At 46.8% G+C, this 22,432-nt stretch overlaps 1 protein-coding gene across 7 annotated transcripts in view; it reads left to right on the forward strand.

Annotated features, from left to right (window-relative positions):
* The window catches only part of ARHGEF6 (Rac/Cdc42 guanine nucleotide exchange factor 6), a 386,722-nt gene that overhangs the window by 300,773 nt on the left and 63,517 nt on the right, over nt 1-22,432 (forward strand). For 6 of the 7 annotated variants that reach the window (XM_029607806.1, XM_029607805.1, XM_029607803.1 and 3 more), the window contains 3 exons: nt 5,447-5,467; nt 16,310-16,403; nt 18,008-18,097. In XM_029607806.1, coding sequence (XP_029463666.1) covers nt 5,447-5,467; nt 16,310-16,403; nt 18,008-18,097 — 205 coding nt within the window. The remainder of the gene's footprint in view (nt 1-5,446; nt 5,468-16,309; nt 16,404-18,007; nt 18,098-22,432) is intronic. The other variant, XM_029607804.1, reaches the window with a different exon arrangement.

The raw sequence follows: 22,432 nt of genomic DNA on the forward strand, positions 1-22,432 counted from the left end.
TCCAGACCTATAAGAGAGCACTATAAAGATTCTCTTCAGGTACCTCATTCTAAAACCTCCCTTCACATAACTTTCAGAGACAGGGCATTCTCCACTGCAGGACCTCCCCTGTGGAACTCCATCCCAACGGAGCTAAGGCAGGAACCTTGCCTCCCAACTTTCAGGAAAAGACTCAAAATGTGGCTATTCAAAAAAGCCTTCCCAGACTTGGATTAAACTTATCAACCACCTCGCCTACAACCAACTCCCAACACCTACAACCAACAACAAAGCGCTACCAGCATGCAGAAAACCATCACTTAGGACCACTACCGTCTTATAAAAAACTGCAATTACTCCAAATGAACAGTTCATTGTAAAACACATAATTCTTGTAAGGTACCCCGGTCAATGTAACTCAGTTATATACTATGTTAAAGTTCTTTAAAGTTCCTTTCATTTTTCCTCTTGCTCCCAGTTGCACTTATCCCTGTTTTATTGTAACTAACTATTTTATGTTTAACACCTATTATTTATTTCGTTCATTGTTCCTTTTATCACTCCACTGTTCATTGTAAACCGGCATGATGTGAAATCCTCACGAATGCCGGTATAGAAAAAAAACTTAAATAAATAAATAAATAAATAATGGCATTACAACCGGGAGAGTTCTTAACATCCCTGGACCTCTCGGAGGCCTACCTTCATATCCCAATCCATCAAGACCACCAGCGTTTCCTACGCTTTGTGGTACTGGGCTGCCATTATCAGTTCTGGGCATTGCCCTTCAGCCTGGCAACTGCCCCCAGAACATTCTCCAAAATTATGGTGGTCATTGCAGTGGCACTGAGGAAAGAAGGGATCCTGATGCACCCTTACTTAGATGACTGGCTTATCCAGGCAAAATTGTAGGAAGAGAGCCTCCAGGTGACCAGCAGGGTCAGATCCCTGTTTCAGGAACTCAGTTGGGTTGTGAACATGGACAAGAGCAGTCTCAAGCCCTCCCAGTCCTTAGAGTACGTGGGAGTCCGGTTTGACACCAAGCAGGACAAGGTCTTCCTCCCTCCCTCGAGGATAAGGAAACTGATGTGCCAAGTGCATCAGTTGACAAACACAATGCGCCTCTGTGTGTGGAGCTGTCTCCAGGTCCTCGGCCTGATGGCGTCAACCCTGGAGGTAGTACCATGGGCAAAGTCACACATGCGGCCACTCCAGTGCTCCCTGCTGTCATGTTGGAACCCACGGTCTCAAGGACTACTCTATTCGCCTCCACCTACCGATGAAGGTATGTTCTCGGCTCCAGTGCTGGCTACAGGAAGTGCATTTAAGCAAGGGTGTAAGCCTGTCCCCACCAAACTGGCTAGTCCTCATGATGGACGCGAGCCTCCAAGGGTGGGGAAACCCGCTGTCAGGAATTGACAACCTAGGGGCAATGGACCAAGGAAGATTTGTGCTGGAACATAAACCGACTAGAAGCCCAAGCTGTCAGATTAGCATGTCTGCAATTCAGCTACAGGCTCCAGGGAGAAGCAGTCCGCATAATGCCAGACAACGCACATTGTTAGCCTTTATCAACTGCCAGGGAGGAACCAAAAGCCATCAAGTGTCTCTAGAGATAGACCTCCTTATGGAATGGGTGGAGTTAAGCCGAGATCCCTTGTAGATTTCCCACATTGTGGGAAAAGACAATGTCAGTGCAGACTTTCTCAGTAGGGAGAATGGATCCAGGGGAATGGACGTTGTCGACCAGAGCCTTCCAGCTCCTAGTAGATTGCTGGTGCCCACATGGACCCAGATTCCCATGATTCTGGAATTCTTAGAGGACGGCCTGAACAAAGGACTGGCCCTCAACTCCTTGAAGGTCCAGGTGGCGGCCCTCTCCCTTAAAGTGGCCGGTGCCCCTATGGGACTTCTTAGCAGGGCCTTCCTTTCGGCCGCTGTGCACTCTGTCTCCACGCCTGTTAACGCCGAAGACTGTATTCTTGGTGGCGATATGCAAGGCTCGTCGCATCTCCAAACTACAGGTGCTGCCATATCGGGATCCGTTCCTCCGGTTGACTCCAGGAATGTTGCAGCTTCGCATTGTCCCTTCCTTCTTGCCAAAGGTAGTCTCGGAGTTTCACTGGAAACAGTCCATTTCCTTACCGTCCCTAGATAGATGCAAGGACTCGGAAGACTACCGCCTCCTATGCCACTTAAACGTCAGTAGGCTGTTAGTACGGTATCTAGAACATACAGACCGGTGCGCAAGACAGACTGCTTGCTTGTTCTTCATGGTGGAAGGGAAACAAGGTGAAGCAGCTTCGCGAGCTACCATAGCTCGCTGGATCAAGGAAGTGATCACAGGAGCTTATGTAGAGGCAGGGAAGCCTTTACCCATTCAGGTTAAAGCTCATTCCACTAGGCCCAGGCAGTATACTGGGCGGAAGCTTAGCTACTCTCTCCTTTCAACATCTGCCGAGCAGCGATGTGGTCTTCCTTGCACACCTTCAGGTTCTATCGCCTGGACATCCAAGCCCGAGAAGACACAGCCTTTGTGAGTACGGTGCTAACCAGACCACGGGCAGCCTCCTGCCCCATTTAGGAGTAGCTTTTGTACATCCCATTCATTGGTCCTGAGTCCATCTGGCTACATGCTAGGAAATGAAGAAATTACTTACCTGATAATTTCATTTTCCTTGGTGTAAACAGATGGACTCAGCATCCCACCCATGTCTGCCCATGAACAGTGCCAAGGAATCGCACATGAATCTCAATCTCAATCGGAGCATCTATAATATTGCTGGGATTCAGCATTTATGTTTGGTTGAGTACAGTTAGAGTCACCAGTTTTAATCAAGTTTTTAATCAAGTTATTAAATTGTATTCAAGCTTTTTAATAGTATGTCCACAATGGCTTTTGAAGAGAATACTGAATGGCTGAGGTCACTGCAGGGTTATATCTAGAGTGACATCAGCTTTGAAACCTGACTCTGTCTCCATCTGCTAGCAGGAGAACACATAACTCATTGGTCCTGAGTCCATGTGTCTACACTAAGGGAAAACGAAATTATCAGGTAAGTAATTTTTCCAATTTTTTTGTAATCTCTTTTGAAGTAGCTGTCCAGTCACAAAAGTCAGAATAGAAATAACAAATAAAATTAAAAATTAACTGCATCAAAACATATCTTAGACTGTCTGCATTTATAATATATTCACTGAGTCCTTCCTTCATGACTCTTTTCTTATCACGTATGTCCACGTGCATTGCACTCTGGCAGACATCCTTAGCTTTGGTAGTCCTCGTCTGTGTGAATCTGTTGAGGTTGCTTTTTATTGTAGAAAGTAACATTTGCTTACCTGTAACTGAGGTTCTCTGATAACAGCAGCTCGTTAATTCACACAACCCATCCATCTCTCCTTTATAGTTATGCTCTCAGCTTTGAGCTTTGGGAAAAAAAAATGGAAACTGTGGTAGTGGCAACAGGGGTGGAGGGAGGCTTTGAGCGGCAGCTGGCAATGTGGCTGCCTGGTTGCTTTGAAACGGGATCAAAAGTATTGAGTTTCCAAAGCCATCAACTTGGGAGGCGACTTTGATCGGTGCCTCCCCATTTGTAGGAATCATAGAGCTGCTGTTATTAGAGAACCCCAGTCCCAGGTCAGCAGTTACACTTTATCCTGTACCTAAAGCTTTCTTGTACTGTCCAGTTTATTATTATGCCCACTTGGAGTGGGAAAGTATGTGTTCTTTTTTGTAGAACCTGCAATCTTGTGTACATTTTTTTTTGTGGAAATGTACTTTTAGATGCAGTTTTCTGAAGAGTCCTTCCAGGTCAGAGTAAAGCTGAATTTCACCCAGTTTTGTGGAAAGAAAGAATGTTAGCCCTTGTGAAAGTAATTGAAACCTACACAAAACATTTAAAACTGAGATGATGAAACGCTGGAACAAACACAATAGGAATTGCTAAGAACGTTGGCTTTCTTACCCATCAATATTTATTTATTTGTAGGTTTTATATACCGACAACCGTTTGCACATCGTGTCGGTTTACAGCTAACTTAAAACTTTTTGGCAGTGCCATTACATAGAACTTTTTGGCAGTGCCATTACATAGAACAGTAAACTGTGCATACAAGAGAAAAACATGAACATATGGAAACTGGGTAACTATTTACATATTTTATATGAGACCTAGGCCCCTTGAAACTGTAATGCTTTGCTGTTTCTCCCACCTGTCAAGGCTCCCCCAACCCTTGACTGAGCTGCAGTGGCATACAATATGCAGACACTTAGCTAACTGTTCTATTTACTTATTTATTTATTCAAAAAGAAAGCCAGACCTGATGAAGCGAGCAAAACTCTCAAGAACTAGTGGCACATGAATTGATTTAGTCCTGTAAAAAGGTATCACCATCCTACAGCTTATTTGTTGACCTTTTTTTTTTTTTTTTACAAGTTCAAGTGGACTAACACAGCAACCACAATGCAGTGGCCTTTTCAAAATTAAAGTCCTCTGTTTTCTGTTGATTGCTGAGGTTTGTTTGCTTTTGAGGGTAAGTCTGCTTTAATTTCACTTGGCACCTCGGCACCATTCTCCTGGAAGGGCTTCCTGTGTGATAATTTGACCCCTTTCATAATGTACTAGAAGTAGAGTTGAAATAAGGTTGAAGTCTTGACAAACGGCACCACTGCTCATAAGTTTCAAACTTGTGCTAAATCAACCTCTTAGTGGGTAGAATAGTTTCTTGGGATTCCACTGAAATTGCTGCATTTATCCTTTTGACAAGGAGATTGCCTCGTCCCTTCCTTCCCTCTCCCTTCTGTCTGCAATTACTACTACTGCTTCTATCCTCTCTTTTCTTATCTCTCCCTTTTCCTCCTACCTGCACCCCACAGCTGCTGGCCTCCTCCTCAGCACCCTTCCTCTCAGTAGCCTCCCACAACTGCCTGCTTTTTCCTCCCGCCCCAAACAGTTTTCTTCTCTGTTGCCCTGTGTGTGAGCAGTAGCAACATGCGCTGCCCGGCTGCACTGACTGTTAGACACGCAGTGTCTAATTCTTTGATCTCACGGATATAAAGTAATGTAACAGCAACAAGCCTAAGCCATAGGAATTAGATCTGGTAAGTACAGTACAGCTCCAATTTGACAGGAGTTAATTTTTTTCTGTAAAGTTTTAAATTAACACAGGAAATCTGGGTCTAAAAAAAAAATAGAACCTGCTGAATTCATTGCATAACCACTTTTAAAACTGGAAATAAAAGTTCAAGCGAGGTAAAAATTTGCCATGTCTTCAGGCTAACACCTTTTCCTGTAGCTCATGCTTTTTTGCTAACTTAGGAAGTTGTGCCTGGACCTGCATCAGGGCCAAACACCAAATTCCATCTAGTGTAAACACCAACGTGCAGATAACATTTAAATGTTGTTTGACATTTTTGGATCAATCTCCTCTCATACACCTCTTCTCTTTCTTTCCATCTTCATTGTAGAGAATGTCTTATATCTTAAAGGTAAGGGTAGCTTCTCTTCTTGACTTAGTGGCATAAGAGCGCATTCCCTAGCAGCTTTTATTCTTTCCTTTTGTACTTCTTTGTCTCTCTTTGGCTGCTGGTTTAACAATTAGTCTAATTTTTTTGTTTGCATTTTGAAGAATGACCATGATCCAAATGCTTGCAAAGTGATTTAGTTTAAAAAACTGTCTTGGGATGTTAATTCTGGGCACTGATTTGGTAACGCATAACAGATAAGGCCCAAAAACATTTTTTCTTGGCGTTTTTGTAATTCAGTCCAAAAGCAGTTATGCTATGTTGTAATCCAGTAAACCTTGTAAATATGTTTAGATGGGTGAAGTAGGAATTTAATTACTTTCCCAAAAAAATTTTTTTTTAAATTTAAAGCAGCAGCATTAGCTAATGTCAGCTTGCCCGCTTTTTGGCTTTTTTGCTTCCTCTTTGGATTTTATTTATAGGCCTCCCTTCTGCTTGTCCTAATTCACTTTTTTATTCAGGAGAAAGGCATTTTTCAGAAGTCATGTATCTTTCTGAAACTTGCCAGTCCTTATCCAGCTATCAGCAGGGATCATCAAAGCTCATGCTATTAGGCAGGAAAGAATTAGGTGGGCCCCGGGTGAGGGGAGGAACCCTTCAAATCTAGCGGGTTATTTTCAAGGGGAAAAGTAACTGCGGGTAAAGCAGGTACAGGTCTCTGCAGGTACTTCTTCCTAAGGCAGTTTCCAAAGAGAAAGTAACGTATGCTCATGGTTTCCCTCTGACAAGTGGTACAGAGCCTAGGGGCGGGGAGGCAGACTCCGAAAAAAACATCAGGAAATACTTCTTCATGGAAAGGGTGGTGTGCCCTCCTGGGTGATAGACAGGAATGGTAATGGCATTCAAAAGGGCATGGGACAAACACAGAAAATCCCTAGTGGCTAGACAATGGAACTGAAGAAATGGGGTAACGTGGTAACTTTTGGTGTAACATTTCTGCAAGGGGGTAACCTGCATGGAGGGTTAGTTACAACCCAAAACAGAAGAAATGAGGTAACCTGTATGGCGTAGCAGTTACAGCCAAAGCCATCTTACTGGGCAGGCTGGATGGATCATTTTGGATTTTATCTGCCGTCATTTACTATGCTACTATGCTAAAATTATCCACAGACTTTGGGGAATTCTGCACTAGTGTGGAGCACAGAATTCCTGCAGAATTCCCCTCCTGCGCAGCTGCACAGAATTTGTGCAGAATTTGGAAGGCCCCGGCGTGCCACGAGCAGAGGCTGTCCCACTCGCGGTGAAGATAAAGCTGGCCCAGGCATGCCGCGAGCGGAGCCTGTTCTGTTCGCGACAAAGGTTAAGCAGGTCCTGGTGAGAGAGAGAGTGTGTGTGTGTGTGTGTGTGTGTATGTGTGTGTAAGACTGCAAGCCTTGGGGGTGAGAGAGAGGATGTGTGGATGTGGATGCCAGAGAAAGGGAGCCTATGTGAGGAGATTGTGAAGGAGTATGTATATGTGTGAGAGATTGGGAGCTGGTGTTTGTGAATAAGGGAGAGTGTGTATGTGAGGGTGCTTGTTTGTTTGTCAGAGAGGGAGCCTGTGTGAGGGTGTATGCATGTGTAAGAAAGAGAGCCTATGTGAAGGGATGTGTGTGTGAGAGAGAGAGAGAGGGAGCTGTGTGGGGCAGGGTGAGCAAGAAAAGGAGCCAGTATGCAGGGGTGTGTGAGAGAGATATAGGTAGCCTGTGTGAGGGTGTATGTGTGAGAGAGAAAGGGAGCCTGTGTAATTGTGTGTGCAAGAGAGAGAGGGAAAGTCAGTATGGGGTGTGTGTGCATGAGAGAGAGAGAGAGCCTTTATAGGGGGATTTGTGTGTTTGTGAGAGAGAAAGGAAGGCTGTATGATGGGGTGTGTATGTGCACTAGAGAGAGGGAGGGAGTCTGTGTGAGGGGCAGTACTGAGAGAGGGGTCAAACTCTGGGAGTGAGATAGAGTAGAAGGGATTGAGCTTAGATGGAGAGGAGAGAGATAGTGGCAGGTGGAGGAGGTAAGGCATGAGAGGGCAAAGTGAAAGACTGGCCAGAGGAGTAGGGAGAGAGGATGGAAGAGACACTCTTACAGTGGACTTCTAGGGAAATTCTGCTCAAAATATTTAAAACTCTGCATCTTTAAGTAATAACTTTTTTCTATATTTACATTTTAAATTAATTTCTTAAAGACTGTCATGTATATTGTGTTATTTCCTAGCGTGTAGCAGATGGACTCAGGACCAATGGGTATAGTGTACTCCTGATAGCAGTTGGAGATGGATCAGATTTCAATCTGACGTCAGCCCTAGTACATATACCCCTGCAGGAAGTGCAGCTCTTCAGTATTTTCCGTCTCCATAGCAGTTCGTGACTCTATGCACGATCGCACAGCGTTAGAGTAATTTACCAAAGAAACCCAAAACAAGAAGAAATATTACCTCTACAGATGAGCCCCGCTCTCCTGCGGTAACACCCCTTGGGTCCCTCCCCCAGTTGAGATTTCCCGAGGTGATTTCCACGATCCCTCGGAGGTTGGCCTCGGTCTGGCAGCTAACCCTCGGCGTGGACTTAGCCCCCGGAAACGGGTGAGGCTGAGAGGTAGCAGGTGCAATTTCGAGCGCGGCAGTGAAGGTATTTTCCCTCTCCCCCCACAGCCGGAGACCGCCCGGAACAAGACCGGGAAATGCCGAGACAAGGTAAGGTAGAAAACTTCTTTAAAGTCTCAGGTCTCCGAAGTTTGAAGAGTCGCACAGGTCGCCAGCCAGCGCCAGTGCCAACGGGTTGATCAGCCCTAGCAGGTCAGATTCAGGGTCCTCCCACGTAGAGACCCTTCGAGGTGGTCGCCATACTGGCTGTGTGGTCGCCGTCGCCATTTTGACCTATTCGCCACCCTGTCCACCGTCCCGACCCGTATGCACAGAGGCGAGCCGGGTGCACAAATCCCTTGTGCACACATCGGCACGTGTGCGCATAGCGACACGCACAACCACACGCCTACTATGCCGGGCACGTACGTTTGGCCCATGCACACAGCGGCATGCACATCTTGTTGAGCGCGCACCCAATTTACGCGCACCAACTCGACGCACCGGAGCACACAACTAGGCCGCCCGGTCCATGTATTTTTTACACGCACAAGCCATGGCACCACTAGAGAAGAAGCTCAGGGCTTTTGCCCAACATGCCACATCAGAGCTGCACAGCATGAGGAGGCCACAGCTCTGTATATACAGTGTGAGGAGGCCCTGGGGGATTCAGCCCATGGCCCTTCCCAACCGGTGCCAGGATCCAGCTTCTCGAACAGTACGCCGGACCTCGCGGCCCCCAGTGGGAGCCTCCCTCATACGGGGCTCCCCAGGGACACAGCGCCTCTTAATTTAGACCCAGCATCTGGGTGGAATTCCTCAAAGGCCTGCATACCTTCGTCCACATGCAGCAGGGGCCTCCGATAACACGGCCACAGCCTCTGCCAGAGGACCTCAACATCCCAGGACCCTCTATGCCCAGAGATGTGTCTCCACCGCCCAGAAGCCCCACCCTCAGGGACACGGACAACTCAGACGGCGATTCAGAACCCTTGGAGGAAGGGGAACTCCCCCCCAGGGACCGAACCCCACCGAACCATGAGGCGTTTCTTCACCAAAGACGAGCTTCCAGACCTAGTCACACACAGCCTGAAAGAGCTCGCTATCCCAGGCACAAGTACCTTGGGGGAACCTAAGACGAACTCCCTACTAGAGGGACGCCGTCAGACCTCCCGTCATTTCCCACTGTTACAAGCCGTCCAGCAGCTAATTGACTTGGAATGGGAAGCCCCGGAGACCACGTTCAAAGGGGCGTGCCCTGGCAGCCATGTACCCTCTGGACCCCGCTGCCAAAGATCTCCTGGCATGTCCAAAAGTGGATGCCATGGTCTGTGCGGTCTCGAAGCGCACTACTATCCCTGTCGAGGGAGGAGCAGCACTCAAGGATGCTGCTTCTGATCTAGTGCGCACCGCAGCTAGAGGCGTGTCATCTGCTGTGGCAGCCAGAAGACAACTCTGGCTCCGAAGCTGGTTGGCTGACGCATCGTCCAAAACGAGACTCACAAGGATGCCCTTCAAGGGAACCCTCCTGTTCAGAAGCGAACTAGAAAAGCTAGCCAACAAATGGGGTGAATCCCCACTGCCACGGCTACCGGAGGACAGGAATAAGAGAAACCAGCGACCCTTCCCCCGAACCTCTAGGGGCAGAGGATCACAGCGCTTCAACCCATACAGAAGCACATATCAAGTGGCTCACCCCACAGGCAGGAGCCAATCCTTTCGGAACAAGCACAATAAAAGGGGAGCTGGCTCGGGATCAGGTCCCAGCTGCACCCTACAATGAAAATCAGCCGACCCGTCCAAGGGAAGAAGCCATAGGGAGCAGACTTGCCCTATTCTTACAAAGATGGGTCGAGATAACCTCAGACAAGTTATCCTGGCCATCATTCGAGAGGGATATTATCTGGATTTTCATCACATCCCTCCGGACAAGTTTGTGGAATCTCCCTGCCACGACCCCTCCAAGAAGACGGCAGTGGAAGCTACACTGGCCAGATTACTCGCCTTAGAGGCTATAACACTGGTGCCCTCACAACAAATAAATACTGGGCACTATTCCATCTATTTTATTGTTCCCAAGAAAGAAGGAACATTCCGGCCCATCCGCATGGAAACCCTACACTCGATCATAAGGGCGATTCAACCGGGGGAATTCCTTACATCCCTGGATCTGTCGGAAGCCTACCTGCACATTCCGGTCCATCAAGAGCATCAGCGTTTTCTACGCTTCTGGACCATCACTAAAATTCGGGTTAGCCACAGCACCCCGGACGTTCACCAAAATCATGGTGGTAGTGGCAGCAACACTGAGGAAGGAAGGAATCCTCATACACCCCTATCTGGACGATTGGCTGATCAGGGCGAAATCCCCAGAGGAAAGTCACCAGGCGACCAACAGAGTCAAAACTCTACTGGAGAGCCTTGGGTGGGTGGTCAACACAAACAAGAGCTGTTTACAGCCCTCCCAATCCCTAGAATACCTGGGAGTTTGGTTTGACACCAAACAAGATAAGGTCATCCTGACACCGACAAGGAATCAAAACTGATGACCCAGCTGCGAACCCTGTTGAGCGAGCTTCGTCCCACAGCATTGGGACTACCTCCAAGTCCTTGGCCTCATGGCATCCATACTGGAAGTAGTGCCATGGGCAAGAGCTCACATGAGACCCCTACAACACTCTCTACTGTCACGATGGAGCCCGCTGTTTCAGAACTACACCGTTCATCTTCAGCTCCCGGACAAAGTTCGGACCCAACTACGATGTTGGCTACAAGAAGGCCATCTGAGCCAGGGAATGAGACTGCCCTCACTGACCTGGATCCTGCTCACCACGGACGCCAGCCTACGGGGATGGGGAGCACACTGCCAGGAGCTAACCGCCCAAGGGCAATGGAACAAAGAAGAGTCGGGATGGAACATCAATCGCCTAGAAGCACGGGCAGTCAGATTAGCCTACAAGAAGTTGGTTCGGTCACAGACTTCGAGACAAATCAGTCAGAGTCATGTCTGACAACGCCACAACAGTGGCCTACATCAACCGTCAGGGAGGAACCAGAAGCCAACAGGTGTCTCTGGAAATAGACCCCCTAATGACATGGGCGGAAGCGAACCTTCGAGAGATCTCAGCCGTCCACATTGCGGGGAAAGACAACGTTGCTGCGGATTACCTCAGCAGAGAAAGTCTAGACCCAGGGGAATGGAGACTGTCGACCACAGCATTCCGGTTGATAGTAAGCCGTTGGGGAACACCAACCATGGACCTCTTGGCAAACTGGTCCAACGCTCAAGTGCCCAGCTTCTTCAGCCGCAGACGGGAATCTCAGTCCCAGGGAATCGATGCCCTGGTACAGACCTAGCCACAGGAAACTCTATTATACGCCTTCCCACTGTGGCCTCTATTGGGCGCAATCATCCACAAGATAGAACACTACAAGGGACCAGTACTTCTGGTGGCCCCGGACTGGCCAAGAGGCCGTGGTACGCAGACATGCGAAGGCTACTGACAGGGAGCCCTCTTCCGCTACCGCCACACAGGGATCTGCTCCAACAAGGGCCGATCTCCCACGAGGACCCAGCTCAATTCTCTCTTATGGCCTGGCCATTGAGAGGACTCGCCTGAGGAAGAGCTGATACTCGGGGGCAATAATTGACATCCTACTCCGAGCACGCAAGTTCTCCACATCCCTAACATACATAAGGATTTGGAAAGTATTTGAAGCCTGGTGTGAGGACCTTGACATCATCCCACGCTTAGTCAAAATTCCCGCGATTTTGGAATTCCTACAGAACGGTCTACAGAAGGGATTGTTTCTCAATTCCATCAAGGTACAGGTGGCCGCATTGTCATGCTACGGAACCAAGAGTGAGGACGGTAGCGTAGCCTCTCACCCGGATGTCTCCCACTTCCTGAAGGGAGTCAAGCAGATCCGACCACCCCTGAAGTGGCCAGTGCCTCTATGGAACTTCAACCTGGTCCTAGACTTCTTAGCAGGAGCCTCCTTCAGACCTCTCCGCGGCCTGTCCTTCCGACTATTAACATTGAAAACAGCCTTCCTGGTGGCAGTCTGTTCGGCCCGTCGTATCTCCAAGCTACAAGCACTGTTCTGCCGGGAGCTGTTCCTCAGACTCACTCCGGGAACCATCCAGTTACGCACGGTCCCGTCCTTCCTTCCCAGAGTGGTTTCTCACTTCCATCTTGTTAGGAATCTGATGCTCGATGGGAGGAGCAATCAGATAGGAGTTAGCAATCTGTTATGATTGACTCCAAAGAAGGAGGAGTTAGCAATCTTTTGTGAGAAGCCCTGTGTTAGAGCTGGGAGTTAGCAATCTGTAATGAATCTGTTAGCGATTTGCTAGAGAGTTAGCAATCTGTTCAGGATCTGATGCTCGATGGGAGGAGCAATCAGATAGGAGTTCTGTACTAGTAGACTGCGGAGTAGCAATTTGTAGTCTTTGATATAGTGTAGGTGGATTCCTGGGCCGGTGGCAGATGACCATGCCCTCGAGAAGATATCCCGAGAGGGACCACTGGCTAGGCTTGAGTATGGAGACAGACACACATTAGTTCTTTTATTAAACAGGTGATGAAGCCACCAGAGGTGGCGGTAGTGAGCTGATATGCCCGGCAGGGCTGTAGTCCCTCAGGTACTGGAACAGCAATCCAGGATGCCTGAGCTGTTGCGAAACTGTAGAACGTGAGTAGGCAGAGTAGACAGGTTCATGAACAGAACTAGATGACAAAACTCACATAAGGTCTCAAGGAAGCTCAAGAGCTGGAACGGTATAGGCCCTCGAGAAGCGAGTACCTGGTTCCAGGGTAAGCTCTGAGAGAGTGATGGTAACTCACAGTTGTTTGTAGTAGCGATATCTTCCAGGCAGTAGAGAATCTTCAGAGTATCCAGGAACATGGGCCCTTGAGGAGCGAGTACTGGTTCCTGCAATCTGAAAGGTAAAGAGAGAGCGAGGCCCCCGAGGAGTGGGTAACTCTGGTAAGTCCGAGGAGGCAGAGTAGCTTGGAGGAAACGTATCCGTATTCGTCCTTCCGTCCTTGCTAACTCAATCTGATAATGAAAATAGAGACCTTTAAATATTGGAAGCGGATGAAGTCTAATCAGGGGGACGCCCCTGAGGTTCGCGCCCTTGTTGGTACTTCAGTCAGAGTGCGCCCGCGCGCCCTAGGTCATCAGGCAAACATGGCGGATCTGCAAAGTCGAGCCGGTCTGGGGACGCCGGAGGGAGACGGCATGGAGACGCCGTGGCAGCCAGCCGTCCATCAGACCTGGAGGGAGTCGCCACAGAGGTAAAGAGGGCAGAGTGAGGGCGTCGAGCAGTGACGGACGCAACACATCTCAACCAAACCATCTTGCTACCATCGCCAGATGAGGATAAGGATTCTGAAGAATCTCGCCGTCTGTGCCACCTCAACGTCGGCAGACTCCTAGTCCGATACCTGAAAGGTCGGAGTCCTTCACAGCGGGAAGAAGCAAGGGGAAGCGGCCTCGCAGGCAACAGTAGCCCGCTGGATCAAAGAAGTTATCAAGGCGGCCTACTTAGAAGCAGGCAAGCCGCCACCTTTGCAAGTCAAGGCCCATTACACTAGAGCCTAGGCAGTGTCCTGGGGGGAAACCAAGATGCTGTCACCCGCCGAGATATGTCATGCGGCGACATGGTCCTCCATCCACACCTTCTCCAGGTTCTACCGCCTGGATGTTCAGGCTTGAGAGGACACAACATTCGTAAGGGCAGTTCTAACTGGGCCTCGGGCAGCCTCCCACCCGGTTCGGGAGTAGCTTTTATACATCCCATTGGTCTTGAGTCCATCTGCTACACGCTAGGAAATGGAGAAATTACTTACCTGATAATTTCGTTTTCCTTAGTGTAGACAGATGGACTCAGCATCCCACTCACGGCTGCCGTCATTCATGGAATTCTCGGGCGACATCCCTGAGAGCGAGTTATTCATGGGTAAGTCAAGCTTTCTCTCCAATTAGGACACTCACCCTACCGTGTGTCGACGTTTCTTGGTTGAGGGCACTGGCGGTCTCCAGCTATAACCAATTCAACCAGTTCAGGTTAGTCAAGTTAACCAAGTTATACAAGTTATTTAGCCACACAAATATCCACAATTGCTTTTCGAAGAGAATACTGAAGAGCTGCACTTCCTGCAGGGGTATATGTACTAGGGCTGACGTCAGATTGAATTCTGATCCGTCTCCAACTGCTATCAGGAGTACACTATACTCATTGGTCCAGAGTCCATCTGTTTACACTAAGGAAAACGAAATTATCAGGTAAGTACCGTATTTTTCGCTCCATAAGACGCACTTTTTTCCCCCCAAAGGTGGGGGGAAAATGTATGTGCGTCTTATGGAGCGAATATAAAAAAAAACCAAACAAAAATCTAACAACCCCCCCCCCCCCCAACTCCCCCAAGACCTGCCGACTTAATTTCCTACAACCCCCCACCCTCCTGACCCCCCCCCAAGACCTGACAAATTAATTTCCTGCAACCCCCCACCCTCCTGACCCCCCGAAGACCTGCCAAACGTCCCTGGTGGTCCAGCGGGGGTCCGGGAATGATCTCCTGGGTGTGGGCCGTCGGCTGCCAGTAAACAAAATGGCGCCGACGGCCCTATGCCCTCACTATGTCACTGAGACCGACCGCTGCTATTGGTCGGTCTCAGTGACATAGTGAGGGCATAGGGCCGTCGGCGCCATTTTGTTTACTGGCAGCCGACGGCTCACGCCCAGGAGATCGTTCCCGGACCGCTCCTGGACCCCCGCTGGACCACCAGGGACGTTTGGCAGGTCTTGGGGGGGTCAGGAGGGTGGGGGGTTGCAGGAAATTAATTCGGCAGGTCTTGGGGGGTCAGGGGGGTGGAGGTTGTTAATTTAAAGGGATGGGGGGGGGGGGTTTTGGGGGTTCCCAGAGAAAGAAAAGTTTTCTGATCTGGGGAGTGGACCGAAATGGCCCTCCCCAGACCCGAAAACAAAATGGGGAGAAAAAAAAAAGCTATGCACTCCCCTAATTTGCTCCATAAGACGCCCAGACGCAGAGCCGGTTTAGCACAATTTTTATTTTTTTAAATTTTCCCCCTCTGAATCCTAGGTGCGTCTTATGGTCAGGTGCGTCTTATGGAGCGAAAAATACGGTAATTTCTCCATTTTGACCAATATAAAGTATGCATAATTTTAGGGTTTGCGTGCAGAATTAAAAACAATTTTTGCGCAAAATTCCCCCAGGAGTAAGTTTTGAAAGTTGCTTCTTATGTTTTTACATTTCTTTTGGAAAAGAAGATGCCTGTCTTATTCCCCTGATACTTTAAACATTTCCTTCACCGAGTCCATTTGCCAGTGATTCATTCTTTCCTTAAGCTTTCTATCTATTGATGAGATGCCTGCGTGCGGACCTATGAGGGAGCAGCTCATTAATATCCTGATTTGCTGGCATTTGTAATGAGGGAAGTGGCTAAGTAGAGGGAGCTGTTTAAACTGTTAAATACTACATCTCCTTGGTGTACAGAATGAAAAGGAGGCTTTTTAATGATTTTGTTCTGTCAAATTAATTTGTTCAGCATCATTTAGCTAATACTGCTGCTTTTAATAGCTTTCACTCGAGCTGACATACATTTCCTAGAGGGACGCAAGGCATTTCCATCTTCTGTCATCTTGGTTGGCCTATTCGGTGCCATCTTAGATTGTGTGAGTGTTTTGTTTTTGTTTTGTTTTGTTTTGTTTTAATAATGCAGAGACTTCTCCCTTAATGTTGAGGTGGGGAAGCCAACCAATGGAGTTTTCATAGGATCTCAAACAACTCTACACACTAGCTAAAAAAAATGGCTCCGGCCAGGCCAGCTCCTTTCCGATTAAATGCATAATGCTTCAGACTAACCCGCTGCGCTTTTGAAAAATGTCAAGAGATATCTGCCATTGTAAAGGGGCTACAAAGCATCTTCTTGCCATGCTTCATTTAAAGTTTTAAATACAAACCATCCAATCAATTAGAGAACAGCTGCAACCACCTTTGTGCACCAGTTAGACATCTGCAGACAGAGCAGCCTGACCAGGGGCAAAAGTAGAAACTACTTTGTTTTTCTTTTGAAATTGCTCTGTATGTAAATGTGTTTTATTTTACTAAATCTTTTTCAAAGTGATTGCTTGTTAATAGCACGCATGGAAATATATTTGCTGTTTCAGTGTTTGTTTGGCCTCAACTGCTGTTACAGAATGAGGGGTAAACTGGGTGTCTTTGCAGGATTCTGGCAAAAGCCCCAAAACAATGAAGAAGTTTCTTCCTAAAAGAAAAACCGAGAGAAAAGCTTCAGAGGAGGAACTTATGGTCAGAAGAAGTAAGCTTTGAGTTTTCTATAAGCAAGTGTCAGCCGATGAAATGTGAAAATATGTCTTTTTATGTGTACCAGAGAGATGTTTTATTTGGATTTATGGAAACAATCACTCTGCCTGCAAATCTTTTTTGTTAAGCCTTCTGGTACACCTTGCTTCCTGTATCTTTTTTTAAGCATTTTAGTGAAGAAAACATAAGCTTACTATTAAAAGCAACCGCAATAATTTAGTCACAGTTTTGCATGCAATTTGGTAAACTGAATTTTTCTATTTTTAATTTAAAAAAAAACTTTGCATTTGTCAGAGAACAAACATTTAGCAGAAAAGGTGCTTTTTTTGCTCTTAAACAGGGGTGGAAATCTATCCTGATCTTTCTAAGGCTACTCAGCAGAGAAGAAAGAAATTTCTTACTGCATAAAACGAAGTTCTTGAGTTAGAAGCCTGAGCCTGATTTATGTTGAGATTTCCTTGTAAATGTTTAGTTTCTTTTTCCTCTGAAAGATTTGTGTTCTTGGAGCCCTCAGCTTTGTTTCTTTATTAATTCTAGGCTTTCAGCTAGAGAAAATCTCCCAGATCCTGACAATGATGCAGTTTAGGGAAGGACTTGGGAATGGTATCTGTTTTGTTTAGATAGCAGTGATATTTTGTTTTTTGGGAAGAGTTTTCCTTAGTATTCTTTATTTTGGGCCCTCTTCTCCATATTCCTTGTTATATGGGGGAATTTTTTGTTTTTTGCTTTGATTGTATTTTGTTTGATTATGTTTCTTGTATCCTGCTATCCTTCGCAAGTTCTGCTTGTATGACTGGTCTCTTGAGAAGAGATCACGTCACTCCAGTTTTGTGGGATCTCCACTGGCTTCCAGCTTAGTGGAGAATAAGATTCAGGCTATTGAATATACTCTTTAAACTGCTGAAAAGCTCTTACCCATGTGTATTAAGAAGTTTTATTGACTGGTATGTTCCAAAATGGGTCTTAAGATCAGAAGGCCCCCATTTGTTGGCCATCCCTCCTGTAAACAAGTACAAATGGGTTCAAGACAATATTCTGTGAATAGGCATTTGGATCAGGTGTATATTAGTTTGTGTTTTTATTGTATTGCATGCTTTTTTTTGATGTATTATATGTTTTATGAATGTATCTTGTAATCCCCACTGAACAAATATTAGGAAGTTATGGAATAAAAGATTTTTAAATAAAATAAATAAAAATGTCATCATTAAAATATAAATAAAGAGTTTAAAAAATAGGGGTGGAAAATTATTGGGTGCCTAAAATTCAGCAATTGGCAACTACTGCCGCCTCCAGGACAAGAGGAGCCACCATGACATTGGGGACTACTCACTTGCTGCTGGACTGCACAGAAGAGGAGAGGGGAGGAGGTGGGAAAGGGAGAAAGATTGAGGTAGAGGGGGAAGGAGAGAACAAAGGCAAAAAATAAAGCAAAACTTTAAAAGACCAAAAAAAACTAGCAAAAAGAATCTGAATTTCTTTCCCCTCACTCCTAAAACTTTTAGCTAGTACCTATTTTCTAATTGTATTTCTACTCCTGCTCTTAAGATTGAACATAGATGCAAGCAATTTAAGTAGGTGATGTTGAATATTTTGCAGGTACTGCAGCTCTGGAAGAAGATGCACAAATTCTGAAAGTTATTGAGGCCTACTGCACTGGTGCAGGCATCAATCAAACTCTTAGCTCAAGTAAGAATATAACCACACTTCTCTTATTCTTGATGCATCGCAAAGTGCCAAAAGATCTGAAAACAATCAGGGTTTTGCTGTATTGCTTTTGAGTCCAGATTGTGCAGATGTTCAAATGCTCTTTAAGATAAGAATATTTGAGCTGCGTAGTAGTTAACGTTCCACTGTTCTCATCGATGCAACTGAAAAACCTATATTTTCTTGTAGGCTTTTGTGTGCAAGCAAAACACACAAACTTCATCCAGGGTCTGTGCGTGTATGAAGAAACAGAAAGTTCATGTAGCTGTATTTGTGAACCTGATGTTTATCTCATTTTGGAGAGGACGCCCTAATATCTTTTCATCAGATGTGTACTGAATATCATCAGACCAGTCTTAAAGAAAAATTGGAAATGTAGAAATGCATCCCTATTGCCCCTATAACAAAACAAAAAACTGACACATCTGAACATCTAACAAAAGCAAGAATTTTACAGATGTTAAAATAGTGCATTTCCATGCTGTTTTACTGCACATTATTTCCCACAGTAAGTTTTATGTGTTTTCATGGCTGCAGCACTGTATGATGACAGGCTACCCATCCCAGGGCTGCCATGTTTTAAAAGGGCCATAGGGCTGTGTTAAAGATCCTCCCAACCATCCTATCCAACTTTCCCAGCTGCACCCTGCTGAACCCCCTTCAGACCATAAATAATTAAAATTAGCTGGTTAAACCACTCCTTTCTTGTTCAAAGGTTCTGCTCCATTTACAAAAAATAAGCCCCCCTTTTGAACCTCCCTTGTAGTCTAGTAGGGTAGGAGTGATCCCCACTCATCCAGCCCCTCTTGCACAAATAGTGCCAAAGAATGCTGTGGTGCCTTGGGAACATCAGTATGGGGTCGATTTTAAGACCCGTTTGCGCGCGTCCATGTGCGTGTGGTTCCTGGTGCGCGCCCGTGGATGCTCTGATTTTATAATAAAATCTGACGGCCGCGTGCGCATATGTGGGCAGCCTGCAACTTGCATGCGGGGGGGGGGGGGATTTTAGAAAAATATGCATGGCGATGCAATTGGGCCTCCCCCATTTCCCTCCCAGTTTGCTCCAATTAAGGAGCGGACTGGGAGGGAACTTTCCTATCTCTAACCCTACTCTTCCTACTTTTTCCCCTCTCGTCCCCTAACCTAACCTTACCTATCCCAAATTTTTTTATTTTAATACTTACTGTTCCCTGGGAGCAGAAGTAATTTCTGTGTGCCGGCTGGCTACTGGCCCGCGCTTTCCTGGGACAGTGGCTGATGGTGCTGTCCTGGCCCACCTGCCTCCCCGCCCAGACCACGCCCCTGGCTCGTCCCTTTTGCAGTGCCTGGCACTTCGGTGCATAATCCCCGTTTTTTTTACATGCCATGGCCATTTTAAAATCTGGCCCTGTGTGCATGAACCTAGTGCTGCTCTCAGGGGGAAAGTTAGCTGCACCTCTTGAGAGTAGTGCAACATGCAAACATTTTTTACATACTACACTGTTCACTGCTGTAGTAATGAGCTACTCTGCATGCATTTGCCATACCCATGTTGTGCCAGATTTAGGGGTTAAGAAATAATGTGTGGAAGTTGCAAGTTCCACACATTTCCATTTTTGTTTCCCTATTTTTTTTTACTGCACTTTAAATGCTGTTTGCCGTGCGCAACTGCATTAGTGCAGCTTAGTAAATAGGCCCCTGTTGCGCTCGCCGGCCACGGAGTCCCGTGGCTGGCTTCCCTCACCTGTTGAAGCATTGGGTCCGTTCCCTCCTCCTCCGCGGTGGCAGGAAATTGCCACCATCGTTGCGTCTCTTTTCCGTGGCAAGGAACGCTGCCAGCACCTGACACTTGGCAGCAGCTTAGGCGCGCGCGCATCTCTCAAACTCTTAAAGGGACCGCGGTAGGAGAATTTCCCGCAATTCCCATCTGATGTTATCAAGCAGGAACTACTTAAACCTAGTCCCTGCTCTTCAGCCTTGCCTCTGCAACTACTTAAACCTAGTCCCTGCTCTTCAGCCTTGCCTCTGGAGAAACTGCTTGTTCTGCTCACGTTCCTGATTCCATGTTTCGCCTTGTGTTCCTGACCTGGTGTTCTTCCTCACTGTGTTTTCCTGCTTACTGGCCCCGTTCTCTCCGTTGCTCCCCGACATCCTGGTCCAGTCTCCCTCAAACTCATTTCTGGCCTCGACCCTTGGACTGTTCTCTGGATTCTGCTGCCTGCCGCCTGCCTTGATCCTTGGACTGTCCACCGCACTCCGTGGTTATCCCTGCCTTGGGTTCGAATCACCACAGCTCCGTGATCCGCCTCCCGATGACAAGGACTTGTTGGATCTCCTTTTCAGGTAGTGTCGACCTCATCTCGGCTCAGGGATCCACCGTTGCAATAGCCCCTTAGTTTACCTTTTTCTAATTCTTTATTTACCTTTTATTGCTGGAAGTAAAAAAAAATACTAATTTGGGTCAGGTGTTCATAGTACATTGGAAAGCTTTTCCCTGACATTAATTGTGATTTTTTGGCCTAGCTCAATGATGATTGTAATATAACTTGGCCAAAATACTTAGTTTTGTCCTTAGGAATATGAGTCCTTGTGCTGTTGGTAGTAATCTGCTAGTACACTTTTTAAATAAAGCATTCCTTTCCTGTAGCGTTTAAATCAACAGAACTTGGTTTTTCAAAATACTAGCTTTTCCTGCATCTTGTCTCTATCATCTCCTCATTTATTTAAATCTTATTTCTAGATCTCTCTTCTTTGTGTCTAAATCTGATTTATTTCTTATAGTATAAAATGCAATGAAGGAACAAATATACAATATATATATTCTCTCACATACAATTAGAGAGAATACAAAGAGAGAGTATTTTTTTATATCTAATAATCCAAATTCAAATTTTAATAAATTTACAAATATTGATAGAGAGCACACAAAAATAATGTACAATAAATATTTTATCATCGCTGGTCGTATCCCTAAACCCTTAAAAAATCTTCCCAACACATATCATACACATTCACTGTAAAATGCTGACCAGTGAACACCTAAGGTCAGAGAATGAGCCAGAATCCACGAACCCAGTATGTGGAAATCTGAGTGGGCGAGGGGGAGAACTGCAGCTGTGAGAAAAAAGGAAGTATTTTTGCAAGCCATTTCTAACTTGTCTGGAAAAGTAAAAGGGGACAGACAGCACTGGATGGAAGGGCCAAAAAGGTCAGACAGTACTATAATGCTAGATGGAATTGTGTATTTAAGAAGGAGCTTAGCAAATGTTCTTCGAAGGAGTTTGGAGAGCAGTCAGACACTGCACTCTGGGGCGGATTTTAAAAGCCCTGCTCGCGTAAATCCGCCCGGATTTACGCGAGCAGGGCCTTGCACGCCGGCGCACCTATTTTCCATAGGCCTGCCGGTGCGCGCAGAGCCCCAGGACTCGCGTAAGTCCCAGGGTTTTGTGTCAGGGGCGTGTCGGGGGCGGGGCCGATCGACGCAGCATTTTGGGGGCGGGACGCGGCATTTCGGGGGCATGGCCGCGCCCTCCGGAACCGCCCCCGGGTTGCGTCTTGGCGCGCCAGCGGCCCGCTGGCGCGTGTGGATTTACGTCTCCCTCCAGGAGGCGTAAATCCGTGGACAAAAGTAGGGGGGGGTTTAGATAGGGCCGGGGGGGTGGGTTAGGTAGAGGAAGGGAGGGGAAGGTGAGGGGAGGGAACGGAGGCAGGCTGCGCGGCTCGGCGCGCGCCGGCTGCCCAAAATCGGCAGCCTTGCGCGCGCCGATCCTGGATTTTAGCAGATACGCGCGGCTACACGCATATCTACTAAAATCCAGCATACTTTTGTTTGCGACTGGTGCGCCAACAAAAGTACGCGAACGCGCATTTTTTAAAAATCTACCCCTCTGTGTACTGTTCTCTTTCCTTCCTCCAATACCTTGTAAACCAAAGACAAATTTTCCTTATTGGCCATATTTGGTTCTCCTGTGTATTGGTATTGAGGACAAAACACACACACACAAACTACTGCATACGCATCCATCATACACTCACATAATAATAAAAAAAATACATAGACAAGGAGGAAATGACATCATCGGACTGGCTGGCAGCATAATCTCAGCGCTCTTCCATTCACCCGATGATTCTTCTAAAATCTAAGGCATCCGTGTTTTAACCGCACCAATCCTCAGCTCATATCAGCTGTACTTACCAACAGATCTCTCTACAGCGAAAATCTGTGGATTTTCATCAGTTCTCATATAAAAAAGCAGAGTCAGAAAAGAGGCTGACACTGCCAAGATGGCTGCTGAGGGAAGTCTAACATCGGAGGACAGATCGAACAATGATAAAGGT

The sequence above is a fragment of the Rhinatrema bivittatum genome, chromosome 6 (genome assembly GCF_901001135.1).
Source record: "Rhinatrema bivittatum chromosome 6, aRhiBiv1.1, whole genome shotgun sequence".
Lineage (NCBI taxonomy): Eukaryota > Metazoa > Chordata > Amphibia > Gymnophiona > Rhinatrematidae > Rhinatrema > Rhinatrema bivittatum.